Source organism: Capricornis sumatraensis, chromosome 14, assembly GCF_032405125.1.
Source record: "Capricornis sumatraensis isolate serow.1 chromosome 14, serow.2, whole genome shotgun sequence".
NCBI classification, from domain to species: Eukaryota; Metazoa; Chordata; class Mammalia; order Artiodactyla; family Bovidae; genus Capricornis; species Capricornis sumatraensis.
Window position 1 is genome coordinate 71,423,885 of NC_091082.1, and position 16,325 is coordinate 71,440,209.

Consider the following 16,325-nt stretch of genomic DNA (forward strand, 5'->3'; position numbering starts at 1 on the left):
GACGCTTGTTGATTAATATGAATAATCCCCTCCTTTGAGATCAGCGCCTTGTTTACTTCCTCTTCAGTCAGTCGCTCAGCCAGAGTCTACAGGGGACCCCAACAACATGACCCTTTTGGCAGAAGAGGCACGGAAGCTTGCTGAACGGTAACCTGCAGATCCCTTGTTAACGATTAAGTTATGGCTTGTGTTATGGCGTGTACATGTTCCATCCTACACCCACAGACACTTCCCCCATAATTACTTCTGCAAAGTTTGCTCTCTTTTCTGAAATGTTACGTACTGTACTCTGAAAAGAACTACGTGTACTCTTTTCTTCCCTTTCCTTTGATATTACAATATTTATTTGGAATATTAGAATGTGATGGTTTGGAGGGAAATTGTATCTACATGTCTAAGGAAAATTTAGATTTTAAATTTTGAAACCTTAGTAGATAAGCTCAGAACTTAGCTGCTTTTTTAAGGGTATTAATTTAAAATTCTGTTGTTTATTTACTTCCAGTTACACTTTGTTGCTGCATGTATTCTTTCTCTAGTTGCAGTGAGTGGGGCTGCTCTTTGTTGCAGTGTGGGATTTCTCATTGCGGTGGCTCTCTTGTTGCAGAGCACAGGCTCTAGGGCGCACAGACTCAGTAGTTGTGGCTTCTGAACTTAGTTCTGCAGCATGTGGGATCCTCCCAGACTAGGAATTGAACCCATGTCTCCCTGCATTGGCAGGCAGATTCTTAACCACTGGACCACCATTGAAATCCCTTGTCTTTGTTGTTATTTTTAATTTTGAAATTTTTAACAAAAATGTTTTATTTTCAAGTTTCAATAGAAAATATTTAATCACCCATCGTACACATGAAAATTAGCCAAACAGATCATTTCATTCCTGATTAAAAGTAAGGCAATTTCTTAAGAAGACTTTAAATCGTAGAAAGCATCAAGTTAAAGCATTTTTTAAAAAATAAAATTGCTAAAAAGTAGTCCTTGTGAGGGCAGGCGTTTTTGTGTGCTTTATTCATTGCTGAAGTCCCAGTGCTTGAACCAGTATCTGACATATAATAAGTACTCAATAAATGTTTATAAATGCATTGTAAAACAGTAGACCTCATGGGTCTAGGGTGCTTAAATAAAACCGATAGAATTTTAGCCTCAGTGTCTGAGCAGTTGCATTGGCTTTTTGCTTTACCATATGTGTTCTCTTTCTATTCTTTGTAAATGTGAGTGTGTGAACTGCTGTAATTTAGTTCATAGAGCATTCATGGTTTCAGAGCTGGATTTTCTGATTAAATGAAGACAGCTGAAAACATTATAGAAAGCTCCCAAGAAAAATTAGGTCTTGGAGATAAATTAATTGTGGTGTACTTCTTGCCTGAAATTTGAAGGAAAGTTTATCAGATCAGGAAGAATGGCCATGTATTGCAGTGTGACAATGTAATATGACATTTTAGAGCTGAAAAAAAAAAAACCCTTAGCAGTTGTTCAGCAGTCCCAGTTGATGTGTTCTCTGCCTTTTGGCATTGAATTGCTCTTCCTAGGTTGCATGTGAGAAATCCGAATAGTCACAGGGGTTTTAAGATTAGGTAGTAACAGAACCAGAGTAGCCATTAAAGATAAGGTCTGAGATTTGTGTTTATGACTAGAGAAGTGAGTTCTTGCCAGCACACATAGTCTCACATATAAATATTCTTAAATAATTAAATTTAAAAGTAATTTTTAGGAAGTGAAAGCATTTGTCCCTATATATTTTATATCATTAATCTTCCTGAGAAGTGTCATTTTCTCAGATTATAGAATGTTTATTTATAAACTCAGCCCCACTGAAATGATAACAAAATTAAAAATTTATAAGACTTTTCAATATTTGTGGAACTCTGCCTGCGGTAGTATATGTATATAATAAGGTAAGGTTTACCGGAATTCTGCTTCTTTCCCTGTTAAAAGGTTCTGTTTCATGACTTGTTTTTCCTGTTATGTTATATAGCCATAAACAAGAAGCTGATGACATTGTACGAGTAGCGAAGACAGCCAATGATACCTCAGCTGAGGCATACAATCTGCTTTTGAGGACACTAGCAGGAGAAAATCAAACAGCATTTGAGATTGAAGAGCTTAACAGAAAGTGAGTACAATTTAAATTGTTCTTGTAAGTGGCACCAGTGCAATGATGAATTAAATGCTGGTGAGTTCAGGCCAGACATTCATGCAGTATGGTATCTTTTATTAATCGTGCTTTGGAAATGATGCAGTAATTAGAGCAAGGGATATAGAACCACAGAGATTTTATTTGATCCAATTGCTGTATCAGCAGAGAATGGTAAAGACTAACCATGTTACTTAAAATTCTGCATAAATGAGAAGAGAAAAAATAATCACAGAATAAGCAGAGAAAATAAGCTACATATATTTAAAAGGTGTCTGAAATAAGAAAGTGTATGGTACATTATATGCTGTAAAGTGATGAGGTGAAATAGAAATTTAAGCTATATTGGTATTAAATAATAGCATTTTAATATAGCATTTCTTTGAGGTTTTGAAAATACTGTCAGTGATTTAAACTAGAATGAATCTGATGAGCATTAAGATGCTAAAAGGAACGTAGGTTTTCATTAGGTCACCTCTTTTGTTCCTTAGGTACGAACAAGCGAAGAACATCTCCCAGGATCTGGAGAAGCAAGCTGCCCGAGTACACGAGGAGGCCAAGAAGGCTGGTGATAAAGCGGTGGAGATCTACGCCAGTGTAGCCCAGCTCACTCCTGTGGACTCGGAAGCACTGGAGGTATTGGGCTGACAGCCTGCCTGCACAGACTTGCCACCCCCACTCTCTCCCCACCAAACACACACCCACATGCCCCCCTCAGTCTGGGGGAGCACTCTTCTGACTGTCCCTCAACTGACATCAGTCCCTATTGAGTTGGCCAAAAGGTTCATTTGAGTTTTTCCATAAGATCTTATGATATTGGCCAACCCAGTACCTCTTCTGACCTCTCACTGACTTACTGGTAAAGTCAGAATTCTAGATTAGATACGTTAATACACCCCTACCCTCACCCCATATAAGGAACAGGCTCACCCCTTTCAGTGAATGAGCGAGCAAGGCAGCCTGTTAAATCCAAATTATATCTGACACCTAGATCGTTGCTCCCAGGCACTATCTGCTTTTGAACAAGAGAGAAATAACAGGGTGGTTTAAATGAAAGAACTATGTCAGGATGCTTTGGGGCAAGTAAAATATTTGAGGATTGATGATATTTTATTTCATCTGTACTCTAATCCTGAATCCTCATACCAGGTTCTATATAAATGGGGTATTTTTTACATTAAACTTGAAATATGTTGTTTCCATTCTTATGTCTGAGGTCTTGACTTTGTTATCGTAATATTTTAAATCTCTTCAGACATGTACATACCGTTGTCATTGTTGTTCAGTTGCTCAGTTGTGTCCGACTCTTTGTAACCCCATGGACTGCAGCACGCCAGGCTTCTCTGTCCATCACCATCTCCCGGAGCTTGCTCAAACTTATGTCCATTGATTTGGTGATACCGTCCAACCATCTCATCCTCTGTCATCCCATTCTCCTCCTGCCTTCAGTCTTTCCCAGCATTAGGGTCTTTTCCAATGAGTCAGCTCTTCGCATCAGGTGACCAAAGTATTGGAGCTTCAGCTTCATCATCAGTCCTTCCAATGAATATTCAGGATTGATTTTCTTTAGAATTAACTGGTTTGATCTCCTTGCAGTCCAGGCGACTCTCAAGAGTCTTCTCCAACACCACAGTTCAAAAACATCAATTCTTTGGCTCTCAGCCGCCTTTATGGTCCAGTTTTCACATCCCTGCATGACTACTGAAGAAACCATAGCTTTGACTATCTGGACCTTTGTTGGCAAAGTAATGTCTCTGCTTTTTAATATGCTGTCTAGGTTTGTACATACTTATGACTTCATATATATGGAATTTGACAATAGGCAAAACTAATCTATGATGATTTAAAAAAAAGACCAGTGACAGCCACATTGTTGGAGAGGTGGGTGGGGAAATGGACTGGAAAGAGATACAAGGGCATTTCCTGGGTGGAAATACTGTGTATCTTGATTGGGGTTTGGTTACACAGGTGAATATGTTTGTTGAAACTCATTAAACTAAGTACTGTGCATTTTACTGCATATAGGTAGGGTATACCTCCTCTTTTTTTTTTTTCTTTAAAAAGGTCCATAAAATCTTGCCCTGTGCTATTCTTTTCAAAACTGTCTACTAAGTATTACAGAGTTACTGAGGCTATCTTTGGAAGAAAAGTTATGACCAACCTAGATAGTATATTCAAAAGCAGAGACATTACTTTGCCAACTAAGGTCCGTCTAGTCAAGGCTATGGTTTTTCCAGTGGTCATGTATGGATGTGAGAGTTGGACTGTGAAGAAAGCTGAGTACCGAAGAATTGATGCTTTTGAACTGTAGTGTTGGAGAAGACTCTTGAGAGTCCCTTGGACTGCAAGGAGATCCAACCAGTCCATTCTGAAGGAGATCAGCCCTGGGATTTCTTTGGAAGGACTGATGCTGAAGCTGAAACTCCAGTACTTTGGACACCTCATGTGAAGACTCTGATGCTGGGAGAGATTGAGGGCAGGAGGAGAAGGGGACGACAGAGGATGAGATGGCTGGATGGCATCACTGACTCGATGGACGTGAGTCTGAGTGAACTCCGGGAGTTGGTGATGGACAGGGAGGCCTGGCGTGCTGTGATTCATGGGGTTGCAAAGAGTTGGACACGACTGAGCAACTGAACTGAACTGAACTGAGGCTATCTTTTGGGCAGTTTAGGTTGTTTCTTCTAACATATGTGATCTTGCTTGCTTTTCATAGAATGAGGCAAATAAAATCAAGAAGGAAGCTGAAGATCTGGACCGTCTGATTGACCAGAAGTTGAAAGATTACGAGGACCTCAGAGAGGACATGAGAGGCAAAGAATTTGAAGTAAAGAACCTTCTGGAGAAAGGAAAGACTGAACAGCAGGTTGGTTTGCTTTACAGATTGCTTCATTTCGTGAGGCAGAAATTGAAATTGTCTGACTGTAAGCTGTATCTGAGCTGTCACCACAAATCGCAGAAGCAACGAAACACACAAAGAAGAAATCAGAGGAGGGTGCGATGCCGATGCCCAGGCCTAACCTGTTGTATGCTGGCTGGTTAGAGTGGGGTGGCCTGGAGGTGCCTGGTCTGTTAGGAGAGAGAAGGGCTTTACCTGGGAGGCTTTGTCCTCTGATCTGCCATGTTTTTGCAGACTGCTGACCAGCTCCTTGCCCGAGCTGATGCTGCCAAAGCTCTTGCGGAAGAAGCTGCCGAGAAGGGACGAAACACCTTACAAGAAGCCAATGACATTCTCAACAACCTGAAAGGTATGAGAGGGTGAGGTAACAGGGTGAATGTCCTCTGTTAGGCTGGTTTTCTTTCTTTTGTTAGAGATTTTTACTATGAGATTCTCTGACCACATACGGTATGAGAGGTAATAGTATAATAAATCCTGTATACCTGTCATTCAGATTCAACAGTTAAGATTTTTACTGCACTTACTTTATCCTTCAACACCTTCCCTACCTTTTTTATGTCAAATATTTCAAAGAAAAATCCCAGATCTCATGTCATTTTACCCATGGTATGAAAACCAAAAAAAAAGTATATTTCTTATAACCAAGATACGCCTATTTATCTGCTTAGTATTGGTGAGTTGAGAGTATCTTTAATTTTCTCTGCCAGTTGCATCTCAGTCTTTGTTTTCTTTCTTTACCCAAGATAAAAAAGAACTACACTCAATTAATTGTATAGCCTTGAACTTGCCTCTGATAAATATAAGTTCTATAAATACAGAAGCTTTACAGGATAATAGTTGAATGTATGGGCTCCGTATCAGTGGGTTTGAGTTAGAATCCCTGATCCACCTTTTACTCTTACTGTGAGTCCTTGAAAAAATGACCTACCTTTTTAATCCTCAGTTTTCTAACATATACCAGTGATGCAGTTAGAAAAATTCATAAAGCTCTCTCAACTCAGTTCCTTACACACAGCAAACACAGAATAAGCTACATCTTTCAGTATTGGTTGAGGTGGAGGTGATAGCATCCTCGGTTCTGCATGAAAATGTTTCAAGTAAGTTTGCCTTGCAGAAGCAGGTGTTCATTTCCATGAATCTTCCACGTAGAGCCGTGAGCTTTGTCCTCCTAAGATTTCGGTCCCTGTTGTTTCTCATTCTTTCCCCCTGACTTCCATTGTTCATAAAACAAAATCTCGTGACAGCTCCCTGAAAGTTTCCCTTTTGGCTTGTTGAGAGTTTAGTTCAAATGCATTCCTTGAACCTGTTTTAGATTTTGATAGGCGAGTGAATGATAACAAGACGGCTGCAGAGGAGGCCCTAAGGAGAATCCCTGCCATCAACCAGACCATAATTGAAGCCAATGAAAAGACCAGGGAAGCTCAGCAGGCACTGGGCAATGCTGCCGCAGATGCCACCGAGGCCAGGAACAAGGCCCACGAGGCAGAGAGGATCGCCAGCGCTGTCCAGAAGGTGTGCACGCCCCTCCTGTCCGAAACCAGGCCTTTGCTCACTTGTTCTCTATTCTCTAGTTGTTTTCCAGGTTCCAGACCCTGCCCGCCCCCCCGCCCCCCATCGCTGCCCCGCACCCTGCCACACTGAAAGGTCTTGCACATTTTTTCCTTGACTCCATTAAAGTTAAATTACTCCATCTTTGTCATTCCCTTTTTTCTTTTTTTAACCAAGCATTAGAGCAGGTAACCACGTTGATTAAGAGGGGAGAGTTATTGAAAGGGTCCTTTGGGACTTCCTTGATGGTCCAGTGATTAAGACTCCATACTTCCAATACAGGGGGTGCAGGTTCAATCCCTGGTCAGGAAACTAGATCCCACATGCTGTGTGATACAACAAAAGAAAGAAAGGGTCCTTTACTCTAAAATCTCTATGTCTTGGTGGCAGGGTCTGAGTTGTGAGGCGGGAGATGGTTTCAGGGACCCAGAGTCTCCTCCCACAAAAAAAATCAGACTCTTTCTAAATAAACACAGTTCCCTGCCATGGATAGTTTGGTTTTTTCGTTTGTTTGTTTTTTCTGTCTTTTTAAGAGGGTCAAGTCTATACAGTGTTTCACGCCCTCCTTTCAAACATATTTCCGTATCTAAGCCCCACCTTTTTAGAATTTTTATAGCTGCCCATGCCAGGATTCTTTCTACTCATCTTAAAGAATAACTTCTTTAGGGTGGCTTTCTCCTACTTAAAGATCAGTCTGTTTCATTTAAAGGAAAGATTGGAGCGGATTGTAAACTTACATGTGTTTGAAAATCACACGCATTTTTTAGTTTATTTAGAGCAGATATATCATATTTCAGGATTATGGACTTTTTGTACATTATAATGAACTGCCAACTAGAATAAGACTAGCTTTGAACAGAAAATTATCCATGTGAAAGAGTCTAATCAGTGTGATGCAGTGGAAAGTATACACCAGTTAAATGTTGCCGCGATGTGACCCCAACTAAAAATGGCAACAATAGAACAGGAATTTTTATTAACTGGATTAAATAAGAGGCTACAAATAACAGTGCTTTGTAAAATGTTATTATGTTAGCTGGTAATGTTATTTTTTTCATTACTGTTATTTGTAGCCCAAATAAATGATAACATAATTCAACTTACAGTACAAATTATAGGGCAAATTATTGCCCTGTTGTTTCTGGATCCTAGTTTTGAGTGGCAGAGTACTTTAGAGAAAGGAAAACATTTTTTCATCAGCAATTGTTTATTTTGTGTCTAGAACGCTACCAGCACCAAGGCAGAAGCTGAAAGGACTTTTGCAGAAGTTACAGATCTGGATAACGAGGTGAATAATATGTTGAAACAACTACAGGAAGCAGAAAAAGAGCTGAAGAAAAAACAAGAGGATGCTGACCAGGATATGATGATGGCAGGGATGGTAAGTGATTTTGGCATTTTTGCTAATGAGTAAAAAGTAGCATAGGTTTTGTGATGAAAACACCTGACTTGTTGAGGAGTCTCTTTCCTATTGACTTCTGTTTTCAATTGTTTCCTGATCAAAAATTGGGTTAGTAACTTACATAGAAGAGAAAGAATTTGGATCTTCTGCCAGATTGTTGCACAAGAGTTCCTTTCCAAAGCTACTCTCAATTAAAAGCAAAACATTGTTTTACACATTTGAGGTTTTAGGACATTTGAAAGTATGTATTTATATTTTTGAATGAGTAACTCATAAATGGGATATAGTCAGAAAGGGAAAAAAAAGGAATGCAATGAAAAGTTAATTTCCTTCCTCCTCTTAGTCTCCCAGCAACTTACCTTTAGCAAAGACCAGTTTCTTGTGTAAAAGGACAGATTTGAAGATGACAAAACATACCAAACTTACATCCAATTCAATTTTTCACTTATTGTGATGATGTGTATACATAGCTCTGTTTGTAACAAAATTAACTTGTGAATGCGTGGTCCCCCAAAGGACTGGGGTCCATTTTTCTGTTTTATGCAATATTTTGCTTTTAAAATACTAGTGGAGTCACAATGTAAATAATTTCCTTCCAGTTCAATCTGATTATAATCACAGTAATGACGAGACACGAACTCCTTTGTGTGGGCTTCCCTCATAGCTCAGCTGGTGAAGAATCTTCCTGCAGTGCAGAGACCCCAGTTCAATTCCTGGGTTGGGAAGATCTGCTGGAGACAGGATAGGCTACCCACTCCAGTATTCTTGGGCTTCCCTGCTGGCTCAGCTGGTAAAGAATCTGCCGGCAGTGCGGGAGACCTGAGTTTGATCCCTGGGTTGGGAAGATCCCCTGGAGAAGGGAAAGGCTACCCACTCCAGTATTTTGGCCTGGAGAATTCCATGGACTTTATATCCATGAGGTCACAAAGAGTCAGACACAACTGAGTGACTGTATAAATGATCATGGTAGATCATTTTCACCTTGGGATAGAAAGAAGAGTTACTAAGCTTGTTAGTCTAATGAAGAAGTCCTTAGGGAAGTGATAACAGAAGTATCCCTTTGTAAATACCTTATTTTATTATGCATTTTTAAAATTTTTGTTTCAGATTATCTGAATTTTCTATAGCAAGATATGTCTCAAGTGAAAATTCCCACATGGTAAAAATGTTTGTTTTTCATAGGTGCTGAGGGTCTCTGGATTTTTTTTTTTTAATGCAGTCATAGAATCAGGAGATTTAGAGCCTGTTGAAAGAAGGGAAAAGATACATATTCTCTATATCTTCATACCCTCAAAGAGGGTATGGATTCCATTCAAAGGGAAGAAAAAAGATCTTTTATTCCTTTTGGTAAATAATTTATAAGGAGCACAGGGCACCCTCATATGTATTATCCCATTTATAGTTAAATACCTGAAAGGCCAGAATTGCATCAGTATTATTGGAATCTGTAACCTATTTTTTAAGGAAAAGAGTGAAAGCTCACAGTTGTTCCTAGAAGAGGGGGCTGCAGACAGCGGGATAAATGCCACCGGTGACTTGCAGTCTGAGGGCCAGCAGCTCTGCTAGGATATTCGCAGACTGCCTGGGAAGACACAGTGGTAGTGGCTGTGATTTGAACAGAGATTAATCCTTTATTCCTGAAGGTTTTTTCCTCTTGCTTTCTTTTTCTTTTAAAATTTTCACGTTGTTTCTCTATCCAAAAGTTTTGTATTTCTGTTGACCCAGAAAAAAGTAGGAAAAACAGTTCTGTGGTGGGAAGCTCAAAGCTACTGGTGTATATCCCGACCAGATTTATTTGTGAGAGCATCTGTTTTCTGATCCTTAGACACTTCCTCTTCCATTGCCATTTCCTGTGACTCATGCAGAAGCATATTTGTTCAGGTTTCATGGAATTTTCCCAAATAGATTTACCTTTGGTTGATTTTTTAAAATGTAAATTGTATTGTCTCAGTTTGTTTGTGTATGTACGTGTGTGATTACAGGGGGAGAGGGAGTTTTAAAAGAATATCACATAATTATGAAAATTTTCTGAGAATAGGCTATTTCTGATAATCAAGTCTTGGAGGACATGTTCTAGTTCTAAAATGTATTAATTTTTTTTTTTTATTCATCCTTAAAAAGTAACTTGTAGGGACTTTCTGGGCGGTCCAGTGGTCAAGACTCCATGCTTCTGCTGCAGGGGCCGTGGATTCAGTCCCTGGTTGGGGATCTATCCCACATGCTACATGGTGTGGCTGAAAAATAAATTTAGTTAGACTTTTTAAAAAGGAGAAGCAGAGAACCACAAAAAATTTTTTTAAGGAACTTATTTCTGCTTGATGGGTTTTAGTTTGAATACACCATCATGTATTCTTGAGTAAGAAAGTGAGAAAAAGAAATTATAATACTGATCTTTGAAATACAAATACAGTATAGGTATACGACTGCCTCTTTATGACGATCATGTGAATTAAAAATAGCAACATCCTCAACATGAAGATATGACCCAAAAAATCCCTACAGTGAGAGATTATAGTTTCATGAGTTAGAAGAAGGGAAACCATCTGAAAATTAGATTTGTTGACTCATTGGGGAAAGATATTTCAAGAAGACGAAAATGTATCATTTATTATTTATCCTTTTTTGGTGTACAGGCTTCACAGGCTGCTCAGGAAGCCGAGATCAATGCCAGAAAAGCCAAAAACTCTGTTACCAACCTCCTCAACCTTATTAATGACCTCCTGGAGCAGCTTGGTAAGTAACTGTAGTCATTGTAGGCAATCTTTGAATTCTTTGTACTGTTCTTGGGATCTGAGATAGTTGACTCAAAAGTAGATATTACAGTGCAAAGACTGTATAAACTGAATCGTGACTTTCAAGTTGTATTAATTCAGCATGTACTTACTGGGTCCTTCCATGGAATCTGACCTCAGTATTGGAATCTGCCATGATCCAAGGACTTAATAAAATTTTAAAGGTTTGCTGCCAGGTAGCATGGCTCTTTTATGGTCAAGATTTATAATATAGTTGAGCAATGATCATCCGTAGCTCATCCCGCTGGCAGAATGTCTTCAAAGAGTTTGAAGTGAAGGATTTCAGTGATAGAATGAAAGAACACTGCAAAGAATAATCTGATGAACTGATGGTTTTTATGCAAAATGAGAGGAAAAGGCTTTTGTTTTGAAGGAAATACAAGCATACTCAAATTTTCCTTTAATCCAGTTTGATGGGGAGCAGGCCTCATTATAGCATAGATGTACTTTCATCACCAGTCTGCATTATAAAGCTGTAATTTCTCTAACCAGTGAGCTTCCCAGGTGGCACTAGTAGTAAAGAATCCACCTGCCAGGTAGCAGACTCAGGTTCGATCCCTGGGTTGGGAAGATCCTCGGGATGGGAGGGATGGCAACCCACTCCAGTATTCTTGCTTGGCAGAGGAGCCTGGCAGGCTACAGTCCACAGGGTTGCAGAGTCAGACATGACTGACGTGACTTAGCACGCACACGATACTCTTAACTAGTACAGCTGTGTAGAAAGGCATCCTGTTTTAATGTGTCTTTAAAGTTTGGTTTTGGTCAATGTTTTGTTTTGTGGGGTGTGTGTGATATTTTTATCTGTCTTAATTTTGAAGACTAGTAAATTATGTGCCAACAGATGGATTTTAAAGTGAAAGTTAGCTAGAAGAGGTAGCTTTTGTGGCAGAAAAGTTTGGCTTTTAAAGTTAGTCAGACTTGGGTTGGAATCGTTTCTTTGTTGCCTATAAGCCGTGCAAATTTGGGCAAATTACTTAACATCTGAGAATCATTGATGTCAAATGTTCTTGTGAGAATTTAATCAAGTACAGTATATATCAAGTACCGCAGCTGGTTGTCTGCTTTTGTTTATATAGAAATAGTTCGTTTCAAAGGGACCTCTTTTTCATGCTAATTTTAAAGCAAAGTTTTGCTAAAATTATTTCAGCCTTTCAACCCTGGCCATTCTCCACAGGAGGGCTTCTCTAATAGACTCTAACTCTGGGAGCAGGGTAACACTCCCCCAAAGCAGCCGTCTCCCTGATATCCAAGAGCTGAGGGCTTAGGGTTCTAGCTTAAAGATTTTTATGTTTATTAAAGGGTACTAAAAAGACAAAAAGATTACATATAGAAACATGAAAAAGAAAAAGGGATTAAACGTTACTAGATGACCTTCAAACCACAAGTAAGGCACAAGGGCTAGGACATAGTAACTATATATTCAGAAAACATTTCACAGAAACCATATTCTGAGGGAAAAAAAAGAAAAAATCCAGCCCCAATATTCCTTATATGTTCTGACCATCCCTGCTGGGTTAGGTCAGTGTTTGCGCTTGGTTTGCACTGTTAGTGCCCCCTCCCTTTTTAAATTAACTTTTACTGGAGTACAGTTGTTTTCCAAGGTTGTGTTAGTGTCTGTTCTTCAGCAAAATGAATCAGCCATACATATACACACACTCCCACCCTTCTGGACTTCCTTCCCATTGAGGTCACCGCAGTGCATTAAGTAGAGTTCTCTCTCATTAGTTAGGCGTCTAGTTCTGAGGCCACTTCTGTGTAATGGCAGCTGCTGGTCTTCCTTTACAAAAAGGCTGGTGGGTTTGGGGGGCGGGGGCCGGTACTTGTGGAGTGATGTCATAATTCTTACTGAATGCGTCTGTCCTCTTCTGACTCTGTAGGCCAGCTGGACACAGTGGACCTGAACAAGCTAAATGAGATTGAAGGCACCCTGAACAAAGCCAAAGAGGAAATGAAAGTCAGTGATCTGGACAGGAAGGTGTCCAACCTGGAGAACGAGGCCAGGAAGCAGGAGGCTGCCATCATGGACTATAACCGAGACATCGAGGAGATCCTGAAGGACATTCGCAACCTGGAAGACATCAAGAAGACCTTACCCTCCGGCTGCTTCAACACCCCGTCCATTGAGAAGCCCTAGCGTCTTCCTTAGGGAGCCACTGAGAGGCCACAGAGTGCCTGCACACAAAGATGACATTTTTCAGACCCCTGCCCCCCACTCTCTGCTGCTCTCCACCACTGTCCTATTGAACCAGGAAAAGTCACAAAGTTTTAAAGAGAAGCAAATTAAACATCGTGAATCAGGAACAAAGGGTTCTATCTAATAAAGTGTCTCTTCCACTTAACGGCGCTCCCTCAGACCCACCTGTCCCTTCCGAGTCTCATAAGGACGTGGCATCCTGCGTTGCTGTACAGCGGCTTAAACACTTCGTGGGAACCATTGTATGCCAGGGCTGAGCAAGTAGCCCTCCCTTTCTCACTGATGCCATCAGAACCTCCTCAGTCTCAGTACTCTTGTTTCTATGAAGGAAAAGTTTGGCTACTAACAGTAGCATTGTGATGGCCAGTATATCCAGTCTATAGGCAAAGAAAATGCATCTACATCTCCTGCCCCTCCTCCTTTTAAGCAAAAAGGAGATACACCTCTTGTGCCAAAGGTATTGGTCATTCAGAATGTCGAGAGCCATCATCAGTTGTTTTAGCTATTTGAGTTTAGGACGCTGAGCCATCCACGGGTAAGGATGCAATGATTTGTGACAGTCTCCAGGAGAATATGAGACTGCAGAAGTAGGCCGAACATTTTCTCAGATGTTAATAATTGACTAGGAAGATAAACTTTTTTCAGATCTTTGGGCAGCTGATACTTTAAATCTGAACGGGCAGCTTGCACTCACCAACAGACGCCTTCTATTCCTATAAGTGGAATTTATACAGAAGAAATAGGGATATGATAACCACTAAAGTTTTTTTTTTTTTTTCCAAAATCAAACTAATTCTTAGAGCTTTTTTTTTTTTTAGTATATTAGTCTTGGAACTAACGTTGTTAACCTGGCAGAGAAGGGTGGTTGGTCCTTAAAATCTTGACAAAGCAAAAGCCTCCTCGTCCTAGTCTTTTCTAGCAAAGGAATAGAACTTAGATGTGACTTGCCTTGTCAGGATCCCACGTATCCATTTTTCTTCCATTGAGGAGAGATGAAATATTAGACCCTTTTTTTAGTTTCCATTTTCTTCTGACGTTCCCATCACGTAGAATCCCTCAAAACACGTTGTTTGCCAAATCCTGGTGGCAAATACTTGCACTCAGTATTTCACGCAGCTGCCAACAGCATCTAGTTCCTGCACTTTGTGATCTAAACCATCTCTAGACCTTCCCCTCCAAGTGTAGACGGAAGGCCCTTGCGTGGAGTTTCCTAGTGGGCTTCTCAACTTCTGATCCTCAGCTCTGTGATTTTCTTCCAAGATCACAGCGTGATGATTCTCTGCCACAAACCCCTTCCTCCTCCTGCCAGCCCGCCTTCAGGATTCATATATAGCCTTTAACACTATGCAACTTTGTACTTTGCGTAGCGGGGGAAAGAAACTATTATCTGACACACTGGTGCTATTAATTATTTCAAATTTATATTTTTGTGTGAATGTGTTTTTTTTGTTGTTGTTTATCATGATTATAGAGTAAGGAGTTTATGTAAATACCCTTGTCCTGTTTCTGGAATGACACTGTCCGTTCACTTCTTCACTTCGTTTCTCCTCTTCACTGGCACAGTGCGTCTGTATACCTCCTCCTCTTTCATCTGCCGTTCTTTGGATTGGATTTGCTCCCCGTAGGTCTGCCCTTCGCCTTGTGTTTGCAGCGTGTCTGTTCTCTGACATTCACATCCACCTGCTTTCCTCCACACACAGCCACGAGAAAGAGGTACCTGGAACCCTCTTCCATTGCAGTCCTGGTGGTCCTCAACCACAGCACAGTGTTCTTAACGCCTGTCCTAGAGCAGGAACGCCAGGTTGACAGGGCGTGCTGGAACTGGGAAAGCGTGCTGAAGGGCATCTTCACCATCAGTGTGAGCCTAGCCAGGGATGAGCTGGAAATATCCTTTCTGGCAGTCGTTTGGCCTGGATGGATCATTTTGATCGGGAGGTGCGTGATTACTGAGCACTGGTAAGGCACCAGGGGTCGTGCTGTGGACAGGTAGAGTGGGAGAGGTGGTCTGTCCTCGTTCTTCTCCTTTCCGTCTCCTCCTCGCATCCCAGAGTTGACTTAGTGGTGTCTTGACCTGGCATCACACTGTTCCTCTTCTCAGGCCTCTTCTCCCATTACAGGAGGCATGACTCTTTCTTGCCAAGTGTTCACATCAGTGTTTCCTAGCTAATTCCTCTTGTTACGTGGTCACATCCCAGTAGACGTTTTGGTCAAGGTTGCAGGAAAAGGACTGAAGATAGACTGCGAAGGTGGTTCTCCCACCTAGCCTGTGGGTCAGGTTCACTCCAGTAAGTCTTAGGCCACAGTGAAATTGGGGAGATTGGTGGTTTCTTTTCTCCTTTTCCATCTACGTGGTATATTTTTAAACAGAATTTTATTTTTAAGATAAAAGTTCTTTATAAGAGGATACCTTCATTACACTCCTGCAATATAGCCATTATTGTATTGTATAGTTCCAGTTATCTGTATTATATGTAATGAAACTGACAGGGTGGCTGCTGCAGAATGCGGGGGTGTCGCAGGGAACATACACAGATGTTCCCTGGAAGTTTCCCTTTTAATTCCAACTGTGGCCCTTTTCCATGTGCCTTCACTTGAGCTGTTTGCCTTAATCTCTACAGTCTTGCTCTCCAGGGTGGTAAAAAAAAAATGCAACACTTGGCATTTTTTATGTTAAAAAGAACAGTATTTTATTTATAATAAAATCTGAATATTTGTAACCCTTTATACTTGGTGTGGCTTGAGTGTGGTACTGGGGATGTAAGATGTTTTAAAAGGGATGACAAAAGGGAAGCTTCTCATAATGTATTTTTTGGATGATTTTCCTGAGAACAGTCCAGTGTGGGTGAGTATATCACCTGCCAGTGCAGGAGATGCAAGAGATAACGAGTTCGATCCCTGGGTCAGAAAGATCCCCTGGAAGAGGAAATGGCAACCTGCTCTAGAATTCTTCCCTGGAAAATTCCATGGACAAGAGGAGCCTGTCAGGCTACTGTCTGTGGAGCCTCAAAGAGTCAGACACGACTGAACACAGACATACCCAATAGTGTAATACATGTATATATTTGTCTCAGATTGGGATACTTTGGTGTGGTACAGAGGCTGGCAAACTTTCTGTAAAGCTCCAAATAGTAAATGTTTTACCCTTTGCCGACCTCACAGTGTCCATTACAGCTGCTCTGCTGTTGGACCTGGAAGGCAGCCGGGGACAATCTGTAAACCAGTGAATGGAGCCGTGGTCCAGTATAACTATTTACAGAAATGGGCCCGGGCCTGCGGGCTGGAGTTTACCCGACCCCCTGGTGGTGTCTCAGTACTTGATTAATGACTATTGAGGACTATTTTCAAATTATTTGGGCTTC

The 16,325-nt window shown here is 40.8% G+C and overlaps 1 protein-coding gene across 1 annotated transcript in view; it reads left to right on the forward strand.

The window, feature by feature from the left end:
- LAMC1 (laminin subunit gamma 1) overlaps positions 1-15,632 on the forward strand; it is a 119,058-nt gene extending 103,426 nt beyond the window's left edge. The window contains exons 20-28 of the mRNA XM_068986299.1: positions 68-147; positions 1,973-2,110; positions 2,623-2,767; positions 4,848-4,997; positions 5,265-5,379; positions 6,343-6,542; positions 7,801-7,959; positions 10,614-10,713; positions 12,650-15,632. Coding sequence (XP_068842400.1) covers positions 68-147; positions 1,973-2,110; positions 2,623-2,767; positions 4,848-4,997; positions 5,265-5,379; positions 6,343-6,542; positions 7,801-7,959; positions 10,614-10,713; positions 12,650-12,906 — 1,344 coding nt within the window. The 3' untranslated portion in view covers positions 12,907-15,632. The remainder of the gene's footprint in view (positions 1-67; positions 148-1,972; positions 2,111-2,622; positions 2,768-4,847; positions 4,998-5,264; positions 5,380-6,342; positions 6,543-7,800; positions 7,960-10,613; positions 10,714-12,649) is intronic.
- The last annotated feature ends 693 nt before the right edge of the window (positions 15,633-16,325 follow it).